Source organism: Haliotis cracherodii, unplaced genomic scaffold, assembly GCF_022045235.1.
Source record: "Haliotis cracherodii isolate W230 unplaced genomic scaffold, xgHalCrac1.p SCAF_25, whole genome shotgun sequence".
Lineage (NCBI taxonomy): Eukaryota > Metazoa > Mollusca > Gastropoda > Lepetellida > Haliotidae > Haliotis > Haliotis cracherodii.
The window spans coordinates 6,951,833-6,979,506 of NW_027266281.1; the positions used below are offsets into that span (position 1 = coordinate 6,951,833).

At 41.4% G+C, this 27,674-nt stretch overlaps 1 protein-coding gene across 1 annotated transcript; it reads right to left on the reverse strand.

Moving 5' to 3' along the window:
* Nucleotides 1–17,456: 17,456 nt before the first annotated feature.
* Nucleotides 17,457–27,350, reverse strand: LOC139472912 (C-type lectin domain family 9 member A-like). Its single transcript, XM_071255379.1, has 3 exons — nt 27,071–27,350; nt 18,444–18,659; nt 17,457–17,641 (listed from the first exon to the last, which is right to left on the reverse strand). The coding sequence occupies exons 1-3, from the start codon at nt 27,348–27,350 to the stop codon at nt 17,457–17,459; spliced, it is 681 nt and encodes a 226-aa protein (XP_071111480.1).
* Nucleotides 27,351–27,674: the final 324 nt, after the last annotated feature.

Here is a 27,674-nt window from a genome sequence, read left to right on the forward strand (position 1 = left end):
ATCAGAGTGACAACATTCAAGGCCTTAGAAAAGCATTCACATATCAATCGTAGAGGTGGTTTTATCGAGGACATTTCCAAATTTGACCCATCAGCGACAATACAAAAAGTCCAATGCATTTCCCTATTTTGACTCATACCATAAGTTTACAGCTTTTTTAGGTGAACAATTGACTTGCTGTTGTATACTAAACAACAAAAGTTTCTGTGACATTGACAAAGGTTTAATGAAAAGTTATGTTTTTTACCAAATCTGAAACAATTTCGGTTTGCAACAGATAAAAGACTCAAATGGTTTAATTTGCCATACTGACTTCAGAAAATGCGTGATTTCATAAAAAAAACATGAACATTCCAAAATGTCAATTTACAAATCAATTGCGTGTGTGTCCACCTCTGGTTGCGATGCAAGCAACACATCTTGGTCTCATGGAATGGACCAGGCGTCGCGAAAAGTCCTGTGGGATATCTGTCCATATCTGCTAGAGCATGCTTCGAAGTTCCTTGAGTGTCTGTGGAACACGTGGTTGACGTCGAAGGCGCCGATCCATCTTATCCCACATGTGCTCATTTGGTGAGAGATCAGGGGAGCAAGCCGGCCAGGGGATGAAATTCACGTTGTTTTGTTGAAGGGAATCCTGAACAAGTTTAGCAATACCTGGGCCATGACGACGCAAAAACCGTAGAACAACAGGGCCGATGATTTTGTCGCGGTAGCGCTGTCCATTGAAATTTCCCTCTACCACTATCAAACGGCTCCTCTGTCTTGCTGTAATCCCACCCCATACCATAACGCTGACGCCCCGGAACCGATCTTCTTCCATGACACAATGATTGACGTAACGTTTACCTCGACGTCAGTACACTCGAATCCGTCCATCGCTGTGGCTGAGGTGAAAACGAGACTTACTAAATTCCATGTCCGTGGGCTGGAATTAAATGGACTTTTGGGTTCAGCATAGTTGGCAATTGTAGACCCTACTTTTCTGTATTTACTTGGGCTAATTTTCCGTAATAGTCACACATCTCTTAAGAATGAGTCATGTATGGTAGTCAACGCTATCTGGCATGCTTTATGAAGATTGTAAATAATCCATGGTAGTCAACGCTATCTGACATGCTTTATGAAGATTGTAAATAATCCAGTCTTGACCAGACAATCCAGTGATTGACATCATGAGCATCGATACGATTGGCAATTAAGATCGATGACATGCATCAACCAAGTCAGCGGCCTGACCACCCGATACCGTTAGTAGCCTCTTACGACAAGCATAGTCGCCTTTTACGGTAAGCATGGGTTGCTGAAGACCTGTTCTACCCCGGATATTCACGGATCGAAGGAGAAGCGTGCTGGTAATTGTAATCTGGAGGAATAGATTGAAACAACTCTTATGATAGCGTTATGGTGAGGTACATGTACGATGTTACAAATTTCGATAGAAAATCTAGGTTGTTTTTTCTCTTGCATTGGCATTTTATATTTACCTAAACTGGGTCGATGTTTCTGCTGGAGGACTGAAGCTCAGTGGATGTATTTATGGTAAGTGAGTGAGTGAGTTAAGATTTAACGTCACATCGTCAGTATTTCAGCCATATCGTGACGAGAAGTACATTAATAATACAGAGATTTAGACTAAATAAAAAGCTGTCAACGAAGGACAGTACAATAACTAGGATATCACAGATTCGATTTAAAACTAGCTGAGAATAAATGAAAACCTTAAGTATCAGTGAACAACACAATATAAAAATGGGCTAGGGATCGTCAGTAACTAAATGGAGATCACCATACTAGGGACCATGGGGACTTACAGTGCCTTTGCTTCCTGCGTGGGCCCCGGCAGGATTTACACCATCCGTTCAGTCGCTGGCGATTGTATGCAAGTTTGGCCATTGAATAAAACTAACAAATATACTACGATTTAAAAGTCTGGTTTGCATAAACATACTACGAATGATTTTAGACTTACATACCCTCTTAGGGGGACAAAAATTTTACGCTACTTCAACCCCCGTCGAGGGTACAGCCACTCACAATCTAAGTTGTTATTGAACACTACCAATTTGTAAAATAATACATTAAGCACATCAAAATTTATGGACAAGTTCTATTTCTTTTAAAAAACTTAACCGTGATTCTTTCATCACAAGGGATACAAAACGGAGGATCCTCACCTTTTAATAAATATTCATTTGTGTATCTGCTGTGGCCAATACGACATCGTCGCATAATGACCTCTTCAAATCTGGACTGACAGCCCAAGTAGGTGTAACCGATATTTGGTTTCATTTCATGTAATTTATTGATACCTACTTGGGTGTCCCACTTCTTTTGCATGAGATCACGGATGTAAGATCTAATTACAGGTTTATAATCACAGTATGCGATAAGAAGTGGTGTCACAGATTTGTTGAGTGCTGCTTTTGCAGCAGCATCGGCCATTGTATTACCAATGATACCAACATGGCTTGGTAACCAACAAAAGACGATGTCATATTGGCCAGTAGCAAGATCATTAAATAATTCAAGAATTTGGATTAAAAGTGGTTGTTTAAAGGACATATTTTTAATTGCCTGAAGGCATGACAGTGAATCTGAAAAAATAATGAACTGTTTATGTTTAGATTGGTTTTTGATATATTTCAGTGCGGTAAAAATGGCGTTTGCTTCTGCTGTAAAGATGGAACTGCTATCTAGTAATCTCGAAGATATTGTTCTGGATCCAATGACAGTGGCACTAGCAACTGCACCACCATCCTTGGATCCATCAGTAAATATAGATTTATAAGTGTCATAATTGTTTCGTAATTGATGGTATTCTTGTTGGTAAATTAGTTGATTAGTATCTGATTTCTTTAATTTTGTTAATGTGAGGTCTACCTCTGGTCTTACCATTTGCCAAGGAGGTGATGAAAACAGTTGGGAGGGAGCTATATCTTGCAGTTTTATATTGGAAGCAACCATGGCAGTCTGGATTCTGATTCCGAGTGGTGGAACAAGAAATGATTTTGTATTGTAAATATCTTGGTAAAGCGGTTAAAGACGCAATTAAAAGCTGGATTGGACTGATTTGAATATAATTTAGTGACGTATTGTAACGATAATTTCAGACGGCGTTGTTTAAGAGAAGGTTCATCCGCTTCAACATACAGACTGTGAATTGGAGACGTTCTAAAGGCTCCAAGGCAAAGTCTCAGGCCCTGATGATGGATAGTATCTAGTTTATTAAAATTACTTTTGCAGGCTCCACCATAGACGATGGACCCGTAATCGATTTTTGGAACGGATCAGTGACCTGTACAAGTGTAAGGGGGTTGTTTGATCCCCTCCCCACTTAGCATTTGAAACTAATTTAAATAAATCGAGTGCCTTCAGACATTTAGTTTTAAGGTATTTTATATGCGGTAGGAAGGTTAGATGGCTGTCGAAAATAAGTCCCAAGAACTTGGCCTCCTTTACCACTTTGATATGCGTGCCGTTTAAAAAGAGTTCAGGGTCCTTAAGCGGCTTATATTTTCTGCAAAAATGAATACATTTAGTTTTTGATTTGGAAAACTTAAAACCATTTTCAAGTGACCACTTTTGAATTTTATTTAGACAGATTTGTAACTGTCAGTCTATTTTATGCATATTTTTACTGCGACAAGAAATATTAAAATCATCCACGAAAAGTGAACCATCAACTGAATCACTTAAAACCTTTGGAAGACTATTTATTTTTATACTAAATAAAGTGACAGACAAAATACTGCCTTGTGGGACGCCCTGATCCTGATGATACATATCAGACGCGGACTTGAAACTGTCTGTCAGTTAAAAACCCGAATATAAATTGAGGCAAACGGCCTCGCAATCCAAAGTCATGTACATCTTTTAAAATACCAAGCTTCCAAGTAGTGTCATATGCTTTTTCCAGATCGAAAAAGATAGACACTGCATGCTGTTTGTTCACAATGACATTCTTAACGAATGACTCCAGTCTAACTAAATGGTCAATGGTACTGCGATTTTTACGGAATCCACATTGAATATTTGTGATTAAATTATTAGATTCTAAATATGATCTCTTCCAGGTTTCGGTATGGGTACAACTATGGCATCACGCCAAGAAGAAGGAAAATGACCTGATGTCCATATATCATCAAAAATTAACAAAAGGGTTTCTAAACATGGTTCTAGTAAGTGCTTCAGGAGTTGATAGTGTATATTATCAGCACCTGTAGCGGTATCTTGTGCTTGTCCAAGAGCAGTATGAAGTTCATGGATCGAAAATATTTCATTAAAGTCTTCCCCATTATCTGATTAAAAATTAATAGTTTTCTTTTCTTGCTGTTTTTGAAACTGTTGGAATAATTTGAGGAAGAAGAATGTGTTGCTAACGTTTCACCGAGTTTATTTGGAATGTCCGATTAATTAGTTAATAGTTCATCCCCATTCTTAAAATGGTGGATACTAGAACCCTTACCTTTAATGTTCTGTATCATGTTCCATACCTGAGACATAGGCGTCCGTGAATTTATTTTGGAAACATAATTTAGCCAAGATTGGCGTTTATTTTGTTTAAAAGTACGCCTGGCTTTAGCATTTAGAATTTTAAATTTATTCAAATTATGTACCATGGGATGGCGACGGAGTAGTGTTCAGCCTTTTTCCGTGCCTTCCTAGCTTGTTTGCAGTCATCGTTAAACCATGGCTTACGAATGTATGGATTCGTAGAGGACTTAGGAATACATTCATCAGCGATTGTTTGATTAATTAATCAGAACATAATTGTACAGGGTCAGTATTATCAAGAAACAGATCAGTTATTAGTTTATTGGATGCAAGTATTTGAAATAAAGGCCAGTCAGCCTTAGAAAAGTTCCATCTTGTTGAAGGAGGAACATTGGAAGGTAAGACAGGTTTTAAAATGGTTGGGAAATGATCACTTCCACAGAGGTCTTCATGGACGGACCATTCGCATTCGTTTAATGATTCAGAATCTGTTACTGACAAATCGAGAGCAGAGTAGGTACCTGTACCGGGATGCAGATACGTATTTGAACCATCATTATGGATACACAAGTCGTTGCCTGAAATAAAATCTTCCAAAAGCTTCCCCTTGTTATTAGTCTGAACACTACCCCAAAGTGGATTGTGTCCATTTAAGTCGCCCATGACAATACAGGGCTTTGGGAGTTGATCATAGAGAGGTTGAAGTTCAGACTGTCGGAGAGAAGAAGATGGAGGAATATAGAAAGGGCACAATGTAAACACAATGTGCAGAGTCACACGGACTGCAACAGCTTGAAGGGGGGTTGCAAGATGGACGGGGCTATGAATAACACCTTGTTATATTAATATTGAAGAACCGCCAGTGACCTTAGCACCAGGAGGTGAAAAGACATTGAAGGAGGAATAACCTCGTATATCAAATGTGTCAGTTTCTTTGTAGTATGGTAGTAACGCTGATGGTTTAAAATCTTGAATTAAGAGTTGTAAATCGTTATAATTATTCCTCTAAGTCCTCTACAGTTCCACTGTATTTAATGTGATGATTGAGTCACGTTGGCTCAATTGGTGAACGCTCACGAGAATGTGAGGAAGAAGAACTTCTTCTAGTCTCTGGAGATGGGGTTACTTCCATGGCCAGGAGCTCAAAGGAGTTGTGAACTGGTACCTCTGATGGAGAGGGTGTCCTGGCAGTTTGTCGATTCATTTTTTTCTTGTTTAGATAAATGAACAATTTCAACAGCTGTTTCTGTGACGACTGGGTCAGATGGACGCACAGTTTGAGTTTGGACTGCATTTTGGCTGATTGATGAACAGGGCTGACTTTCAGATGACTTTGTTGGAGAGATAGATTTGGTGAGGACAGGCTGATCAGAAAGAATCCAAAACAAATCTGTCTGACATTGGATAGAAGAAGTTGAGACGGGTTGAGAGACAGCTGCAGAGTATTTCAAGGTTGAGGGAGTTGTGGACTGGTTTTTAACCAGCTTTTTTGCGTCAAGGTATGACATGTTTCGTTCGCATTTGACTTTCATTATTTTTTATTCTGTCTGCCACACAGGGCAGGACTTCGAAGAAGCAACATGGTCATTTCCACAGTTGGCACACTTGATCTCTTTTACACAACTGGTGCCATCATGATCGCCACCACAGCGATAACAATTCACTGTGTTACGACATGATTTAGATCCGTGGCCAAAGTGTTGACAATTGAAGCGTCGGAGTGGATTGGGGACATACACCTCCACTCCGATGTTGTTATAGCCTGCTTTAATAGATTGTGGAAGAGATGCACGTGCAAAGGTCAACAAATAGGTATTTGTGTTTAGCCAGCTGTTCTGTTTCTTAACAGTAAAACGTTTAACAGCCGTGACAGCCTGATGCTCCAACACTGCAGTGATTGCATCTTCTGACATATCGGCCAGACAACGAGCCCTGTCTCGAATAATGCCTCTGCAGCATGTGCGGACACAGCAACCTCAACATTAGCAAATGTACTGATTGACAAAAGATTAAGAGATTGCTGTCTCTGCAAACATTCCACCATGAGGGAACTACAACGGAGACGAGTGACATTCTTAACCTCGCCACAAATCCCAGAAACAGCTTTTGAAATAGCAAAAGGATTGAGTTTAATGGGTAGTTGATCCTTAGCCTCAATGACTAGGAATCGAGCCCACGAATTATCAAATTCAAGTCGACTCTTTTTTTCATTTCGGTTTGAACCAGGTTGTTGAAGTGTCATGATGACGGAAAATAATTCAGAACTCCTGCTCCCCACCCACCATGGAGCGTCAACAAGGACGGTGTCACATTGCAACGGATATCCAAGATGCAAACACCAGGGATACAGGAGCGCCATACTCCAGCAAATATGGCGCGAATAGCTATATTTATCCACCAACTCTTAGACTAAAATCTAGTCTCTGAAATGAACATATCGTACAAAAAAATACAGTTGTTCTGTTATCTTAATAAAAATATAATAAAAAGGAGCCCAGTGACTCTCTTCATTTCCTGATACTGCAGTGATGTAGACTTGTCAAACATTATGGACTTGCATGGGCTGTATTTGATATATATTTGTATCAGGGTCTGTAAGACAGACTAACCAACTCTATGCCAGACTGGTTCGGCCCATAATATATATATATATATATATACAATTTTATGCATAGGGCTTGACGCGACCAGCCGATTGATAGAATCGGGCCCATTCTACCACCCGTCTAGGTGAAGTCAGGGTCAAAGTGGTGTGTTGGGCAAATGGAACACCGGTTCCTGGCTCCAGTGCCCTCAACCACCAGACTCCCTTCCTCCACCGACACAGGGGCGCAACCCACGGCAAACAGGTTGCCCATTTTGGTCGCCTCATACGACGAGCAGTGGGATGCTGTGGACAAATTCTACCCCGAGTCCACACGGGTGAAGAGCTATTAGCGCCACCCAGCACTCACCACGAGGAGGTTGCTCTTCACAAGTGCCTATGTATGGTAAGAAATGTTTGGGCCGAGGTATTAACATTGCGCCCACTGTGTTGCAAAACGAATATAATTTCTTAACGTTTTTCTTTACTTGTAATCAGCAAAGTCTCTGCACTGGTACGCAGCAGACGTATTACCAAAATTAACATACCGTTTTTATACAACAAAAGCAGTTATGGTACTCTCGTGTAACTGGACTTTCTGGTTCATTGATCACTTGGTTGTCTGGTTTGTTTACAGACTGACGTCGCATGGCAGGAGTACTGCTGTGCTGAATCAGGCAATAAGTACTTAGTTTATTATGGAAATTGTATGAATGGCGGGTGCTACCGGTAGGGCAGGACATGCTTACCCTTCTCGCGAACACCTGGTGTCATCACTGCTTCATCACAGTGGTCCATTCATAGAATTTCCACAGCTATTGATTTTCCCTTTACGCCAATTGGAATCTGTTGGGCAGAAAGTTTAGGCAGCTGGTTATTCGCTTGCATTGATGATTTATAAATGTTCGGACATATCCTTCTTATAAGAATACACGTAGTTCCCCCGGATATTGTGGGTATCAGGTTTGTGCGTAGATGTTGTCAGAAAGTTTTTGAAAGATGTTATTCTTTAGACGCTCGAGGGAATGAAAGCTATATAGTATTCAACAGAAAATTAAGACTGATGACGCACGCACACACACACACACACACACACACACAAATTGTGAAAGTCCTCTTCATTATTTTTCAACATATTCTCACTGCTTTCAAAATGCTTATATCGATAGTAAAGGTTTTTCTGAAGCTTCCCTGAAAAGAAAACAATCACGTCAGTGTTAAGGTCATCGTTGTCGTCATACCGCTTCATGTTTTTCAGTTTAGGCAACGGGTAGAAATCACTTGGTGCCAGGTCTAAGTACTTACTTACGGCGTAACCCGGATCTTCACGGGTCGTTCGCGAAGAGGGAAACAAGTCTGTTAACATTTGCGGGGACACGATTGCTCTGGAATGAAACCTCTACGTACATTACGGGTAGCAATGGAGTTTTGATATAACATGACCATAAATTTACTGTAAAGTGTGTAAACCCAAATACCGACTATAGTTCCCATAACAATACTGGCGTTGTTGAAGTCATTCGGCATATACTCTGATTTGAACAAAAATGAAAACGGGAACAATTTGAGCAGTCATATGAGGTTCATATCAGCCGCAGTTTTTTTTTCTCTCACGTGTCATGTCCACAAAACTAGCTTCAATGTGAAGTCCTTACAGTGATGAGGGGGACGGGTGGCCCAGTCGTCTGAGTCGCCGCGATTCGATGTGCAGAGTTGCGTTTCAGAAACCTATGATTGTGGGTTCGAATCCCGGTTCGCCCCGAATATGTTTCTAAGTTTGTCAGCACCATACCCGTGCTCGTGGGTAAACGTCTGAGGCCTGCATCACTCCTGGCTTGCCTCCCACATTAAGCTGACACGGCGATATAACTGGAATACAGTTAAAAGTGGCGTTAAACCCAACTCACTCACTCAAGTGACTGCGTGGACCCGAGCGAGGGTTCAATATGTTTGCTTGGGTATGCATTGTAGCCATTAGGACCAAACGTCTACGTCTCCAGTATTAAGTAAAACTTTTATATTAGTATTCAATAATTACTTCGCGCACTGTAAAATAGTAAGTAAAATTCACCAGAATTTTTTCCATGAATAACAGTCCTCCTTCGCGACAACCATGTTTAAAATCTTTACTGGCTTTGACCTCACGGTGGGGTGGTGGTTTGTGCAATGTACACCTCAGAGACAAGCCTGGTTTTAACAAATTGCTTTGACAGGTGTTCTTGTCCTAAGTTACATTATGCGACATGGTATTTCATAATTCAACATTACATTTTGTTTCACGTGAACTGCCGATATGAAATAGGATGTAGTTTATATTGCACAGGGGATACAATTTATTCATGCCAGGTTGTACTGATATATGCCCTCATGATTGCTACTGATGACACGACAACGCTTTCCTTGTAATCGATTCGAAAGGTTTTGCCCGCTATTGAATTCATTCATTGTCCATGTAATTAGTATTGCATCCTTACCTTCTCGAGGCATTTAAAAAGTGAATTTCACATTGTGGTTCACTGGAGTATGGACGCTTTGAATCCTTACACAGTTCAAACGAAGGCGTTTACACAGGACTTTAACTTCAAGTTTCTAATTCGGTAATTCTTACTACGATACCCTAGATTTACAATGTACCTTATTTTCAGAGGTCCTTTTTAGAGATTGTCCTTTGCCTAAAACGAGATTGGATTGACACATTTCACCTTACATCCACGACCCGTGTTACGTTCACCTGACATCCACGACCCGTGTTACGTTCACCTCACATCTACGACCTGCGTCACGTTTACCCTCACATCTACGACCTGCGTCAAGTTTACCTCATATGTATGACCAGTGTCACGTTTACCTCACATGTGTGACCTGCGTCAAGTTTACCTCACATGTGTGACCTGCGTCACGTTTACCTCACATCTACGACCAGTGTCACGTTTGCCTCATATGTATGACCAGTGTCACGTTTACCTCACATGTGTGACCTGGGTCACGTTTACCTCACATGTGTGACCTGGGTCACGTTTACCTCACATGTGTGACCTGCGTCACGTTTACCTCACATGTGTGACCTGGGTCACGTTTACCTCACATGTGTGACCTGCGTCACGTTTACCTCACATGTGTGACCTGCGTCACGTTTACCTCACATCTACGACCTGCGTCAAGTTTACCTCATATGTATGACCAGTGTCACGTTTACCTCACATGTGTGACCTGCGTCACGTTTACCTCACATGTGTGACCTGCGTCACGTTTACCTCACATGTGTGACCTGCGTCACGTTTACCTCACATCTACGACCAGTGTCACGTTTGCCTCATATGTATGACCAGTGTCACGTTTACCTCACATGTGTGACCTGGGTCACGTTTACCTCACATGTGTGACCTGGGTCACGTTTACCTCACATGTGTGACCTGGGTCACGTTTACCTCACATGTGTGACCAGTGTCACGTTTACCTCACATGTGTGACCAGTGTCACGTTTACCTCACATGTGTGACCTGCGTCAAGTTTACCTCACATGTGTGACCAGTGTCACGTTTACCTCACATGTGTGACCTGCGTCACGTTTACCTCACATGTGTGACCAGTGTCACGTTTACCTCACATGTGTGACCAGTGTCACGTTTACCTCACATGTGTGACCTGCGTCACGTTTACCTCACATGTGTGACCAGTGTCACGTTTACCTCACATGTGTGACCTGCGTCACGTTTACCTCACATGTGTGACCAGTGTCACGTTTACCTCACATGTGTGACCAGTGTCACGTTTACCTCACATCTACGACCTGGGTCACGTTTACCTCACATGTGTGACCTGGGTCACGTTTACCTCACATGTGTGACCTGCGTCACGTTTACCTCACATGTGTGACCTGGGTCACGTTTACCTCACATGTGTGACCTGGGTCACGTTTACCTCACATCTACGACCTGCGTCATGTTTACCTCCCATCCACGACCTGCGGCACGACATCCCCCGTCTATCGTCGTGATAAAACTGAAATATTATTCAACTACCCTCACTCACGCTACTCACAGTCAACAAGTCCCATCAACCTACGGTCGAATTAGATGGTCTCAATTGGTGTGTGAATTTCCATTTTAACTCACTCACTCACAATTGGGGACTTGGATGACTTTTCTGAACAATGTAGACAGTCAAACACTGTTATGTCGAAGTTGAAGGGACCTACGTAAATACTTCGACTTACCCGAGGTCGACACAACCGAAAATGATCCATAGAGAAGGAATACGCAGGAACCAAACTTTTACTTCGAGACAACCGCAAGTTCGAGATATCAAAGTTTAACACACAGGTGTTTGAGTGTATGTACATGTGACTCTCAAGAGGCAAATTTCCTGTCAGTGAAATTAAGGTCTCAAGAATTCCTTACCATTTCTTTTTGCCAAAGTAAAACCTAAACAAAATCATGACAAAATGACAGCTCTTCTAACCTCTTAACATCTTGTTTTCTTTCACTACCTAATCAGTACCTTAATTCTTTTTGAAGTAGCAGATCCATAGACATGATAGAGTGTTGACTTCAATATGGATGCCTGCCAAACAACGCCTTCGTTTGAACTGTGTAAGGATTCAAAGCGTCCATACTCCAGTGAACCACAATGTGAAATTCACTTTTTAAATGCCTCGAGAAGGTAAGGATGCAATACTAATTACATGGACAATGAATGAATTCAATAGCGGGCAAAACCTTTCGAATCGATTACAAGGAAAGCGTTGTCGTGTCATCAGTAGCAATCGACATAGGAAATCAATTGTTGTGTCTTCGGCTATACTACCACTTTGTTATATCTAACGTTTACTTGCTTTAGCGATGAGCGATGTTATTGATGATTTAAACAAAGTGTGTTTCTGTGTCCAAATAAAATGGGTATTTACTTAACACAGTATTCAAATTAACAATAGCGATTTTTCTCAATCGTAATGTATGTATTGCGCAACAAGACTATTGTTTTTGGGGTTTTTTTAAATGTTCATATTGAGTATTGAGAAGCCAATATTACAGACAAGAAGCCACATTTTTGAAAAAAAAAATTGAAGTTGGTAATATCGTGGCAATACATTTCTCATGTACTGTCTATTTTTTTAAAATATCTTAAAGAAGATTGATGCGATAGACATAATAAATTATGGTGGGTGAGTATTTAGGTCACTTAAGTTAAAGCGTCATCTGTGTTTGAAAGCCTTATGGTTTTACCTCTCCGGATACACCCAAGTGCTTTTGTATGGGGGTTTCAAAACTAGGATTACGACATGAGGGCATATATCAGTACAACGTGGCATAAATAAATTGTATCCCCTGTGCAATATAAACTACATCCTATTACATATCGGCAGTTTACGTGAAACAAAATGTAATGTTGAATTATGAAATACCATGTCGCATAATGTAACTTAGGACAAGAACACCTGTCAAAGCAATTTGTTAAAACCAGGCTTGTCTCTGAGGTGTACATTGCACAAACCACCACCCCACCGTGAGGTCAAAGCGAGTAAAGATTTTAAACATGGTTGTCGCGAAGGAGGACTGTTCTTCATGGAAAAGATGCTAGTGAATTTTACTTACTATTTTACAGTGCGCGAAGTAATTATTGAATACTAATATAAAAGTTTTACTTAATACTGGACACGTAGACGTTTGGTCCTAATGGCTACAATGCATACCCAAGCAAACATATTGAACCCTCGCTCGGGTCCACGCAGTCACTTGAGTGAGTGAGTTGGGTTTAACGCCACTTTTAACTGTATTCCAGTTATATCGCCGTGTCAGCTTAATGTGGGAGGCAAGCCAGGAGTGATGCAGGCCTCAGACGTTTACCCACGAGCACGGGTATGGTGCCGACAAACTTAGAAACATATTCGGGGCGAACCGGGATTCGAACCCACAATCATAGGTTTCTGAAACGCAACTCTGCACATCGAATCGCGGCGACTCAGACGACTGGGCCACCCGTCCCCCTCATCACTGTAAGGACTTCACATTGAAGCTAGTTTTGTGGACATGACACGTGAGAGAAAAAAAACTGCGGCTGATATGAACCTCATATGACTGCTCAAATTGTTCCCGTTTTCATTTTTGTTCAAATCAAAGTATATGCCGAATGACTTCAACAACGCCAGTATTGTTATGGGAACTATAGACGGTATTTGGCGTTACACACTTTACAGTAAATTTCTGGTCATGTTATATCAAAAACCCGTAATGTACGTAGAGGTTTCATTCCAGAGCAATCGTGTCCCCCAAATGTTAACAGACTTGTTTCCCTCATCGCGAAAGACCCGTGAAGATCCGGGGTAGAATAGATGCTTACAGAGCCATAAAAATGCATTTTGAGAGAATGGATCAGCGTTACATTACATTACATTACAGAAATCAGATATCATGAGCATCGATCCGCGCAATTTGGATACGATGACATGCATCAACCACGTCAGCAAGCCTGACCACCCAATCCCGTTAGTCGCCACTGACGACAAGCATACTCGCCTTTTACGGCAAGCATGGATTGCTGAAGACCTATTCTACCCCGGATCTTGACGGGTCCCAATCAGGAATAAAACTTTCAATACAGTTCACCGCCTCCGCGGTCTAGAAGTACAGCGTCCGCCCGGAGAGCGGAAAGTCCGGGTTTCGATCCCCGGCCGCGTCATAACCAAAAGACATTTAAAGATGGTACTTGTTGTTACCCTGTCTGGCGTTCGGCATTAAGGGGCTAAAAAAAAGCACTGGTCGGCTCGGAGTCAGTATACTGTGTCTGAGTGGCGAATTCATGTTAAACTGCGTGCTAGCACTATAAATCGGCATCAGTCCGAACTAGTACAAGCAGCCACACACACACACACACACACACACACACACACACACACACACACGTACATGCACGTCGCAATATAAGTGCAATAATCTTGGACGCGACGTTAAGCCCCACCTCACCTACAATACAGTTCACTGTAATTTGTGTCATAGTTTGTAATGCATCTGAGCAGTTATGATTTCTACAGAAAACTACGGTTATAAAAGGGACCACTTAATTCTTGGTGAGGTGAGATGAAATGGGGCTTAACGTCGCGTCCAAAATTATTGCACTTATATAGCGACGTGCATGTACGTGTGTATGTGTGTTGGTGTGGCTGCTTGTACTCGTCCGGTCTGATGCCGATTTATAGTGCTAGCTCACTGAGATACCATGCCGCAGTTTAACATGAATACCCCCACTCAGACACAGTATACTGACTCCGAGCCGACCAGTCCTTGTTTTAGCCCCTTAATTCCAGGGTAACAACAATGCCATCTTTTAACGTCTTTCGGTATGACGCGGTCGGGGATCGAACCCCGGACCTTCCGCTCTCAGTTATGATTTCTACAGAAAACTACTGTTGTAACGAACTCGAAGGGACCACTTAGTTTAATTCGTTATAGCCGTAGTTCGTTATAAGCATATATACAGCATACATATACAAATGGCGGGGAACACAAAAAAAGGTTCGTTATATGGATCCATTCATCATAGACGTAGTTTACTATACAGCCAAATGATGATTGGGAATATAACAGTTGACTTGAGTAATGTGTATGTTTGTTTGTTGTTTAACGCCACACGCAGCATTATTCCAGCTATATGACGTCAATCTGCACATGATCGAGTCTGGAGGAAATAAGCCAGTGGTCGATATTGTGAGCAGCGATTCACGCCGTCAAGTTACAAGTGCCGAGCTTGACCACCCGATCCACTTGGTCACCTCTTACAACCAGCATAGTTTGCTGGGGACATATATGAACCCGGATTCCTAATGGGTTAAAACGAGCAGTGCAGTATACATGTTATTGTAATGACATGTAAATGACTAAACTTAACTTTAACAAGCAGGCAAACGAATTTCAAAAATAATTTGTTCATAAACTTAACATTATCGAGACATTTCAATGCATTCTGAACACACCAGGGACGTGAAAAATAATATATCTCAGATTTTTATATCATTGACAAAATCATGTTTTTAATGGACTTCAAGTCCACAAATGTCATAAAAGCTGCAACTGTAGCTTATTCCCGGAGTAGAACCACCCCAAGCCTTATATAGCATTACACTTATGTAAATGCCTGCAGGTAATGATTTTCATGTTGAAGATATACACAAATCAATGTCAGTTATCACGATCGGAGTGAGTGAGTTGGGTTTTACGTCGCACTGACCAAGAGACGCAGGTCCTGTCTACGTGTATGTCGGTGACAAATGGATATGCCTCGAGTGTATGTCTGTAGTTGATCTATATCAAACTTATGTGGAATTCAAAGCAAGTATGACGCGAGTGGCGTTTTTATTTTGTTTAAGAAACTCCTGACATTAAAAAGAAAGTTCAACGTGATGTCAGCGAGACAGCAGTTATACCAATCAAAACGAATAACAGCACGTCAACAAAAGACCGAAGTGTGACGTACGATACTAGTATCTCACCTCCTCTTAACCTCCTCAAGTGTATCACTTCTAAATGCCTTCAAAGACTAGGGGGCGGTCGGGTAGCCTAGTGGTTAAAGCGTTCGCTCGTCACGCCGAAGACCCGGGTTCGAATCCCGACATGGGTACAATGTGTGAAGCCCATTTCTGGTGTCCCCCGCCGTGATATTGCTGGAATATTGCTAAAAGCGGCGTAAAACAAAACTCACTCACTCAAAGACTAGGATAATATAGTTCTGTGGGACAATGGCTCAATGGACAGTGCTCGATATCACAGGTTATATATAACCTGAACTGCATCAGGTAAATATTACATGTTTTCGTAAAGATATAACTAAATATTAACGTGACGATTTGTAAGACGGGTCCTTAACGTTTGCTCGAATTTGAGCTTCGCCGCCGCAATTGGTTTTCGCAGCCACGTGCGTATGACGGATGTCAGACACTTCGTACCTCCTATACCTCCTATACAAGCCTAGGTAATTATTCTGACGTATGATAGGATGCGATCAAGGTCACTATAAGCTAGTAATAATATAACTTGACAGAACAGTTTGTGTACACTGTAACTTAACTGATGTCAGACACTTCGTACCTCCTATACCTCCTATACCTCCTATACACGCCTAGGGAATTATTCTGACGTATGATAGGATGCGATCAAGGTCACTAGTTGGTTGGCTGCTTGGTATGTTGTTTTACGCCGCACTCAGCAATATTTCAGCTATATGACGGCGGTCTGTAAATAATCGAGTCTGGACCAGACAATCCAGTGATTAATGTCATGAGCATCAACCCACGCCATTGGGATCGATGACATGCATCAACCAAGTCACCCGATCCCGATCCCGTTATAATTTACCGTCGTTAACATCTTAAAGATACCTTGGACACGATCATATGAAATGTTAAGATCATCTGGAAGTTCATTTACTCACAAACTGACTTCTGAATAGTTTCATCCAGGAAGTATTTTTGGTATTGTGTAGTTACTTCTTAATTGTAACACCCATAATTCTCGCATGTGGCCGGATGACGATGAAAGTGAAGGTCACTCGGTGGGACGTAGGCGTCACCATAGTTATGTGTATACACAATATTTTGCGCAGTTACTATCGAAATTTAGCAGTTTTTACATGATCTCTAGGCAGAGACTGGAGAGACTGGAGTTCAAGGCCATTAAACCGAAAGTACTACTGACTGTGTTATTAAGGTAGCTTGAGGGGTAGAAATTTGTACTTTATATTGGACGTGTTTGCTAAAAAGTGATGTTAGAAAAAATGATGTTAAACTGATGTTGTTAAGGAAAATAGATGTATAGTTGTTGTTTTTTCAAAGTTGTACTGACGTGAGCACTATCCACTCAAACAGGGAGTGCTTATAACAGTTATTAACGTAGCTAAGGGCATACAGACTTCTGTTTCAAAGATATACTGCATAGGCTATGAGTATTTATCCAGACTGGTGTTGTTAGTTAACTGGAATGCTTATAACATTGTTATTGATGTAGCTAAAGAATTGGTGATTTTCTCTTGTCAACATTTCACAGACTAAATGTCAACTCATGCGAGTGAGTGAATATGGTTGTACCACGCTTTTAGCAATATTCCAGCAACATCACTGTTGGGGACACCAGAAATGGGTTTAACACATTATAACCATGTGGGAAATCGAACTCGGGTCTTCTGCGTGACCAGCGAATGCTTTAACCACCAGGCTACCCTAGCGCCCCTCATGCAATGTGGATAGGCTCAACACGAAGTTATGATAATAAAATAGATAATACTACCCAGGATATTCGAGCATACAGGCCATAAAGGGAATCAATGTGACGGTGTAGTTTATTAGATACAAAGTCAAGATGTTTCTGTGTCCCCTTTTGATCAAGCGTCAGACTATCTCACACAAGGACCATCCTGCATTTGAGCAAGTGGTGGTTTTTACTTTCTCTTCAACCAGGTATGCACATCCACTGCTAAAGCCACCATATCCGTTTGATCCTGCCCGGAGAAAGGTTGATCCATCCGTCCAGGCAAAGTCGGTTGAACTGGTCACTTGCAGTCCAATCAATGCCCCTGTGAACAAAAACAGTTGAGACATTAATTTTACGTACGTGTATGTGTGGTATTTGGGTTAAACGTCGTGTCCAAGATTATTGCACTTATATAGCGACGTGCATGTACGTGTGTTTGTACGGCTGCTTGTACTAGTCCGGACTGATGCCGATTTATAGTGCTAGCTCACTGAGATACCATGCCGCAGTTTAACATGAATAGCTTACTCAGACACAGTGTACTGCCTCCGAGCCGACCAGTCCTTGTTTTAGCCCCTTACTGTGTACCAGACAGTAACAGCAAGTACCATCTTTTAACGTATTTTGGTATGACGCAGCCGGGGATCGAACTCCGGACCTTCCGCTCTCCGGGCGGACGCTCTACCACTAGACCACGGAGGCGGTTCTGTGAAGATGACGTTGTGGGCCAATAAATCACATCTCTACTGTAGGCTTAAGTCTGTTACTCGTATCACCACTATCATCACGTATATTTTCCATTCAACTAACAAATTGCAAAAGAGTGAGTGAGTTTGGTTTAACGCCGCTTTTAACAACATTCCAGGTATATAGCAGCGTGTCAGCTTAATGTGGGAGGAAAGCCCGAAGTGATGCAGGTCTCAGACTTTTACCACTTCGGTGAAACCCACGAGCACAGGTATGGTGCTGACAAACAGAATTGGGGCGAACCGGGAATCAAATCCACAATCATAGGTTTCTGGCGTGCCCAAGGGACGCAACCTGCACAGCGAGTTGCGACGCTTTAGACGACTGGGCCACCCGTGCCCCCAATCGTAAAGGAAACGATGTTTGGTGTTACTTACCATACGTAGAAGATGCCTTCGTCATGAACGCAGTGATGTAGTCGTGTTTCTCTGTCGTGTTCAAGATGATCAGACGTCCGTTTTCACTCTGACATCGGGCCTGGCTGTCTGCCCAGTTCTTCCAAGGGTCGGTGTTGTACAGCTTGAAACAGAAGCGTGGGTAGAGGACCGATGTGTAGCCTTGAGACACGGGGCACGGGTCTGCATTCGGTAGAGCTAAACACTCATCCACAATAATGACACAAGTTATTTAAAAAGAATGATATGAAACGTAGTGTCCTGTCACTGTGGCATACCTTTATATGACGTCATCAGTTAAATATGTCAGCAAAGTCAGCCACTGAACCAAAGTCAATAAGATTTTATCGCAAAAAGATATGAAGACAAACACCTAGTCTCTGAAATGAACATATCGTGCAGACAAAAAAGGTCGTTAAATTATCTTCATAAAAATATAATAAAAAGGAATCCAGATACTCTCTTCATTTTCAGATTGACTTGCCAAACATTAGACTTGCACGGGCTGTATTGGATATATTTGTATCAGGGTGTGGATGACAGACTAAAACATACGTAGTAACTATTATCCCCAATGTCATTACATTGAAGAGAAATGGCCCAGCAATGGTCACAATACGGTTTTCAAATAATGGCTACTATGGGGGTCTTATCAATATCTGGGCTTCGAGCCTCTTCAAAAAATATAAATAGTGGTTTCATCTTCAGCAGGAACAACTGAGGCGTTCAGTTTCATTGCTCCAGTGAGCCAGCATCTTGCGAGTTTGATGTGTGATGCCGAACTCTACACAAATCACCTCCATGAAATAGTTTTGGAAACGGACAACCTGTGATAGACATGATTTGCAATGACCCACGCCTTCGGAGTAAGATGACACCTTACGAGACTTTGGAACATAGTCAAAGTGCAAAGATCAACTGTAAAAAGAGCCTGAAAATGGAATATACATGTTGAATCCCACTACTAACTGCACATGTACCAAATGTCATCAACTTTTGAAGAAGAAGATAATTTCTCACCTCTTTATTAGCTAAGCATGCTTTCATTACAAATAACTATCACCTGCGATGGCAAACTTATCAAATCATATGTGCCCATAGGTCATATCAGGTCACGAGACAACAGTGTATTGTTTCAGTCACCCGGGCGGCATTGTTGACGTCATTCGATCCTTAATGGTACTTGAGGTCGGAATGACGTGACACTAAAACGACATCATAGCTGTAGATTGCGACTTGCCTTCCTCACAGGTAAACACTTACATTCGTCTCTGTATGTGGACATCGTCTTCGGTAATAAAGAGAACATTATATCCATGTTCATGTCATACATGGTTCTCGTGCCTAATTTCAAGGATTGCACTCGCTCTAACTCGGGAAATAACGGAATTTAGACACCCGTGTCGTAAACACGGTATGACATGAACACTCATTAAATAACCTAGCCTCTATATATTTTAATGACTGTCATTATCTTCAGCTACCAGTAAAAATATAATCATGTTGTCTTTTGCCTTCCCCAGACTTCATCAATCACAAGTCAGTGGGCTAGAATCTCACTGAACTGGAATCCCATTGACGCCTTAATGGATTACTGGGTCCAGCAAAGTTAGCAATTGTAGACCCTCTTTTGCTGTGTCCACTAGGGTTCGGTTTCCGTAATGGTCACACACAACATTAAAAAAAGTCATTTACATGTATGGTAGTCACAGATCTGACTTGGTTTTTCTAACTTTTTATGAAGTTGCACACTGTTCAAAATGTTTTTGAATGCACAAAACACGCACGCTGTCCATTTGAAGGATTTTGGGTATGAAGTTTGTATGTGGCTTTTCCCCTCCCTGTTCTGATACATATTTGTAATTACAACTTATGATATATATTTAATGTAGGCACCAGCGCACACGTTACACGAATGACCTCATGACAACAGAGGGGCAAATAACCAAAGTAGCATAGCATCGTGTCCTGAAGTCGGTGGCAACAAACGCCATATCAAATGTCAACTACAATGTACAGAGTGAGTGAGTTAATATTTAACGTCACATCGGTAATTTGACTAGAGGTGATAAACTCATGTAGTTTGTTTCTTTGTTTGTTTGTTGTTGAACGCCGCACTCAGCAATCCCCCAGCTATATGACAGCGGTCAGTAAATAATCGAGTCTGGACCAGACAATCCGGTGATTGATATCATGAGCATCGATCCACATGATGTAGTTTAATGTGATCTGTACAGTAAAGCAGTAGAATAATGTTTAAGAAATGTTTCGTGATATGTTCCGATGTTTGTTCATGGTTACTCACAGTTACAAATCAGTATTCTGAAATTTTGAACAGATGAAACGTGATAACAGACATCAGACTATCGCAAACAAACAAAATATTCTCTTCACGGCTAATATGTTAAATTGTCTTGTTTGTCCACTACACATAAAGTTGACGATATAACATTTCCATCTGGAATACTTTAGAAAAGGTAAACCACATTTGTGCATTGAAAACGAGAACCATGATATGAATTACTCAACACTTCAAGGTATTTTAGTGGGAATATTTTACTAAATAGATCACAAGAAACCTATACCTAGAAATGGTCTTTGCTGAGGAATGAATGAATGAATGAATGAATGAATGAATGAATGAATGAATGAATGAATTTCATTCAAAGTTAAGTCCGAAGATCTTACATTGGCAAATACATTATAAGCAATACATTATTTAAATTACGTGAGAATTTACAATGAAATTATGTGATGCAGTGCTCATGAATACACAAGTGGCAAAGAATAAGTTTATGTGTCTAGTAACATACGGTATTACTGCAAATTCCATATAAAGTGGCAAAAACTACAGTATGATGTATTCCCAAGTATCATTTTCGCCAGTTAAGATATGAACATCTGCACCGAGAAAAAAATGAAAGCACATCATGGTTGACAAGCATGTATATTTTTTTCTGCATATACATCAACATCACGTTTACCGTGAAAGATCTGGTCTCTGTGCTAGTCTCTCTCTCTCACATTAAGCTGACACGCCGTGATATAACTGGAATAATGTTACAAACGGCGTTCAACCCAACTCACTCTCCAGATGATTTGTTTATTCTCTGACTATTGTCTTGACAATAGCGTTGGCAGCAAAGTGAGCACAAATAGATCCTTTGTTATTGAGTTATTATCGTTATTACAAAGCTTCCCAATAATTGTATACGGCGAGGAAAGTAGCGTTGTGTACATTCAACCATTTCAAGTGCTTTACTGTTTAAGGCTGGTGACAATTCACATCCATTAAAGCTTGCAGATATATCAATCATTATTGTCCATATAAGGACGCACATAGTTGGGTGGAGATAGGAATGGTGCTCACATTGAATTTTCTTGCTTTTGAGCAACCTGCCATATTTGACATCCATGTTTGAGACAGAACTGTCAGTTGTAGCATCACCAAACTTGTAGCTTACTTCATTATTAAGCTCGCGTGTTTCACAGAATGCAAGGGGTTTATTTACACTTGGGCGCATTTTAGATGAGTCCCCATTTGTTGGCATATAAACGAACTAAATCAAGTGATGACCGTAAGCTGCTAGGGGATGCAGACACGAGTGTTGAATCATCGGCCAATAAAGCAAAGGGTATAGAGATTCCATGAACAGCGAGACCATTGTGTGATTTCTTTAATTCACACATAACATAATTTATGAAAAGGAGAAAAAAACATTCTGACCCAACTCGACCCTGTACAACACCTTCTGTAATGGGAAACTCATCAGATCTCTCCCCTTTGTATGATATAAAAGCCCAGGGTCATGTAATTTGACGAATCGACCCTCATGCCAAATACGACCGAAAGCCTTTTCATTATCCTAAAAATGCAGGTTGGTTTGGTTTGTTGTTTTAGACCGCACTCAGCAATATTCCAGCTATATGACGACGGTCTGTAAATAATCCAGTGATTGATATCATGAGCATCGGTCCACGCAATTCGGATCGATGACATGCGAGCCTTACCATGAAAAAATGCATTCTTGGTGGAAATTACACACTCTAAAACGGTGAATACATGTTCCAAATTGTCAAACACCGGGGAAGGATTGGAGCTTACTTAGTGTATATTTTTATGTTCTACGTTACATGATTTTCTCTAATAAGGGTTTAGATAGACTCGATGCGAGAGTTATGCCACTGTTGTTACGGGGATCATGGTTGTCGTTTTTACCTTACAAATAGGTAAATTCGTACCTTGTCTGAAGGCACGTGGATAGTTCTGGGATGCAAGTATGTGATTGAATATATGTTTAAGTGACACTACAAGCGCATCTTCTCCAAATATTAGGTGCTCAATTGCGATTTCATCAGGTCCTGCAGATTTTTGTTTTAAGATTGTTCCTATGGACCCGTGAAGATCCGGGGAAGAATAGGTCTTCAGCAACCCATGCTTGTCGTAAATGGCAACTATGCTTGTCGTAAGGGGCGACTAACGGGATCGGGTGGTCAGGTTCGTTGACTTTGTTGATGCATGTCATCGTATCCCAATTGCGGGGATCGATGCCCATGATATCAATCACTGTATTGTCCGGTCCAGGCTTGATTATTTACAGACCGCCGTCATATAGCTTGCATAATGCAATCATTCCATTAAGAACGAGGAAAACAAAGACTAAAACTATGACCATTAATAATACATATACATGCACCCTGATAAACAAATTTACCACTTGAACATAATACTCTTCGGATTCAGATTAACTGCATATTTATTCCCATCTCATTCCATATAATTCCCAACCCATGCCATATAATTTCCATCCTATCCAATCCCTTTCCATCCCATCTCATCTCATCCAAACCCGTCCCTTCTCATCTCTTTCCATCGCATCGCATCCCATTTCATCTCGTTCAATCGCATCCCATCTCATCAAATCTCTTCCCTTCCCAGGTCTTCCCATCCCTTCCCAGCTCTTCCCATACCATCAATCACTTGCCATCTCTTCCAATCCCATCTCTCCCCATCCCATCCCATCCCATTCCTTCCCATCTCTTTCCATACGATCCCATCCCATCTCGTCCCATCCAATTCATCCCTTACCAGCCCTTCCCATCCCTTCCCAGCTCTTCCCATACCATCCATCACTTGCCATCTCTTCCAATCCCATCTCTCCCCATCCCATCCCATCCCAATCCTTCCCATCTCTTTCCATACGATCCCATCCCATCTCGTCCCATCCAATTCATCCCTTACCAGCCCTTCCCATCCCTTCCCAGCTCTTCCCATACCATCCATCACTTGCCATCTCTTCCAATACCATCTCTCCCCACCCCATCCCATCCCATTCCTTCCCATCTCTTTCCATACGATCCCATCCCATCTCGTCCCATCCAATCCATCCCTTACCAGCCCTTCCCATCCCTTCCCAGCTCTTCCCATCCCTTCCCAGAGTTTGCCATCCCTTTCCCATTATCTCCCTATCTCTTCCCATCTCACCCCATCCCATTTCGTTCCATCCCTTCCCATCCCACTTCTGCCCAACTCGTCCCATCCCATCCCTTCCTTCCCATTACATTCCCTTTCCTTCCCTTCCCATCCCATCCCACTCCATTAGTTGTATCTTCTTCTTCTGCCTTCAACAATATTGAATTGAGGGTGTATGATTTAACTAAAAACGTTATGTCATATATGACACTTGCCAGGATCATGTATAACACTTGCCAGGATCATGTATAACACTTGCCAGGATCATATATAACACTTGCCAGGATCATGTATAACACTTGCCAGGATCATATATAACACTCGATAGGATCAACACTTGCCAGGATCATATATAACACTTGCCAGGATCATATATAACACTTGCCGGGATCATGTATAACACTTGCCAGGGTCATGTATAACACTTGCCAGGATCATATATAACACTTGCCAGGATCATGTATAACACTTGCCAGGATCATATATAACACTTGCCAGGATCATGTATAACACTTGCCAGGATCATATATAACACTTGCCAGGATCATATATAACACTTGCCGGGATCATGTATAACACTTGCCAGGATCATGTATAACACTTGCCGGGATCATATATGACACTTGTCAGGATCATATAACACTTGATAGGATCATGTATAACACTTGCCAGGATCATGTATAACACTTGCCAGGATCATGTATAACACTTGCCGGGATCATATATGACACTTGTCAGGATCATATATAACACTTGCCAGGATCATATATAACACTTGCCGGGATCATATATAACACTTGCCAGGATCATGTATAACACTTGCCGGGATCATATATGACACTTGTCAGGATCATATAACACCTGATAGGATCATGTATAACACTTGCCAGGATCATGTATAACACTTGCCAGGATCATGTATAACACTTGCCGGGATCATATATGACACTTGTCAGGATCATATATAACACTTGCCAGGATCATATATAACACTTGCCAGGATCATGTATAACACTTGCCAGGATCATATATAACACTTGCCAGGATCATATACAACACTTGCCAGGATCATATATAACACTTGCCAGGATCATGTATAACACTTGCCGGGATCATGTATAACACTTGCCAGGATCATATATAACACTTGCCAGGATCATATACAACACTTGCCAGGATCTCAATATCCTAAAATCTCAGCATGTTTTGAACATTAACATGAATATGAAAACTGCATAATTTTCTTAATGGTGTTGTTCCCGCGCCACTTTCGCTTACAACAAATCCATTGTTGTATACCAAACTCGTGTAGAGTCTTGGGGAAATTTAAGCACAGTTCAATAAAGTCAAGCATGTCAGAAGAAAATGTCTTCATGCGCAGAACGGTAGAATTCAGCACATCCGCTTAGAACCAAGAGCAACGGGTTGAACACCGGCTTGACCGCGAGAAGGCGAAAGTTAACCAATGAAAGTTGAGAAATATAAATGTGGGTACACACTGTTGCTTGATTGACAATGTCAGTCAAGAAAAGGGAGGAGCTTGATTACATCGTTCCCTCGAAGATATAACGTCAAATAACGACGTCATATGGATGGAAAACCGAGGGTTAGAAAGCGTCCAAGAAGCGTCGTTTCAATATACGGGAAAATACAATTTCGTGTTTCCAGAGTAATAACATGATTGTGAAAATTTACCCATGGTTTGGATGCTATTTAGATATGCAATTTAAGTAATTGACTCTAGTACAGCTGTGCGGCGTCAGTCAACAAATAAACACGTCCTTTGCATTGCAAAGTCAATGAGAGCCGGATATTATTGGAAGAGAAGGACATGCTAACCCTTTTCTTGAACACCTTGTTTCGACATTCTTTTTAGTGACCCATTCATAAACTCAGCCCCTCTTTTGCCTGTCACGCCTATTGGAATCTGCTTCGGTGAGAGACTGATTATGGTCCGGCTTTGAGAATTGTGTTTAAATTAAATCATACAGTAAACTACGGTTATAACGAACTCAAAGGGACTACTAATTTTAGTTCGTTATAACCGTAATTCGTTATAAGCACATATACAGTATAGCTACAGCAAGTAGTCGAGACTAAAAAGTTAGTTCGTTATATACGTTAGTTCGTTATAAGCGTGTTCGTTATAACCGTAGTTTACTGAATTCCTAAGAAAACGAATCAATTGTACGATTCCGAAAATATCCTGGGCAAGCGTTTATGAATCGCTATCAAATAGTGACGGTACCAAGTGTTCGAGAAAAGGTGAGTGTATCTTTCCCCATCGGTGGCACCTGTCACAAACACATGCAAAGGAAAGTCAATTGTTCACCTGAAAAAAACACGTACACATATGGTACAAGTCAAAATAGGGAACTACATCGGACGCGTCAAGTTTGGAACTGTCCTCCACGTGTCAACCATAAAACGTTTTGATATCTTTACTGAGGCCTTGAATGTTGTTATCTTGATCAAACAGCTCCCGATTAAGAGTCTACTGACGCTTATGAAATCTTGCTAGAGAGAGCATGCTCGATTGAACCTCAAAGGTTTGGAGCTGCTGGAATACTGTTCGACATAAAGGGAAAGTTGGCTTTTGGAAAGTTGAAGTCATCTCTTTTGTAATATAGACCTGTGGAGAGTGTTTTATTCACTCTAGATCTTTATGCACAGATCTAAATATGAAACAGATGAGGCTGTCTCACTCGTCTCGTTTATGTCTAGTTCCTACCATAATTCAGTTACACAGCGAGCAAATATAAGATACTAATAAGATACGATGGCCATATTCGGTACAAGTGATCATCGGATCCTATCATTCTAACGTCAGGTAACTCTACAAAGCTAACTGCAGTGCTTCAGGTATCCCATGCCCTCTCATTACACTTTTGACGTATAAATGTCCCCCATTAGACTACCCGAAATGTCTAATGGCTTGCTGACTTGGTTGATGCATATCGTCGTAATTGCGTAGATCGATGCTCATGATGTTAATCAACGGATTGTCTGGTACAAATTCGTTTGTCAAACAACAAACAAAACATTATATTCTAACTGACGGAATTCAAACAAGTACAAGGACACATACGAGGCCATGCACCTTGTGGGAAAGAAACATGTCTGAACAGTGTCTCACCTCCTTGCTTGATGTAGGACCTGGATCCTGGGATGCCAGATGACGACAAAGATGATCTGTAGATGGAACACTGGTCCCCATGATAAGTCAAAGCAACACACTTCTCATCCTCAGCACAACGTTGAGCACAGGATGTCAGATGTTGAGTTGGGAATACGTCGGATGCGACCTCATTGGCTGCCAGGTCGTCCTGTGTGATAAACCGTTGAAATGTATGCCGGTAACAAGTGTTGCCAGCAAATACAGCCGTCATGAAAAGGGGGAGAAGTAACACCGCCATCGTCCTTAGTGGTGTGTATCATGTGTGTGATAACTGTCTGCTGTTAATAGGGTGTCTCTGGCGTTGAAGATATATCTGTTATTAACGCTGTGTCTCTAAAGTTGAAGCTGAAGCAATAATCGTTGTGATATATCTGTTCTTACCACTGTGTCTCTGACGCCCAAGATGAAGCCACTAGTTATGTAATGTATCTGTTATTAATGCTATGTCTCTGACGTCCAAGACGAAGCAACAATCGTTGTGATATATCTGTTATTACCACTGTGTCTCTGGCGCCCAAGATGAAGCCACAATCGCTGGGATATATCTGTTAACACCACTGTG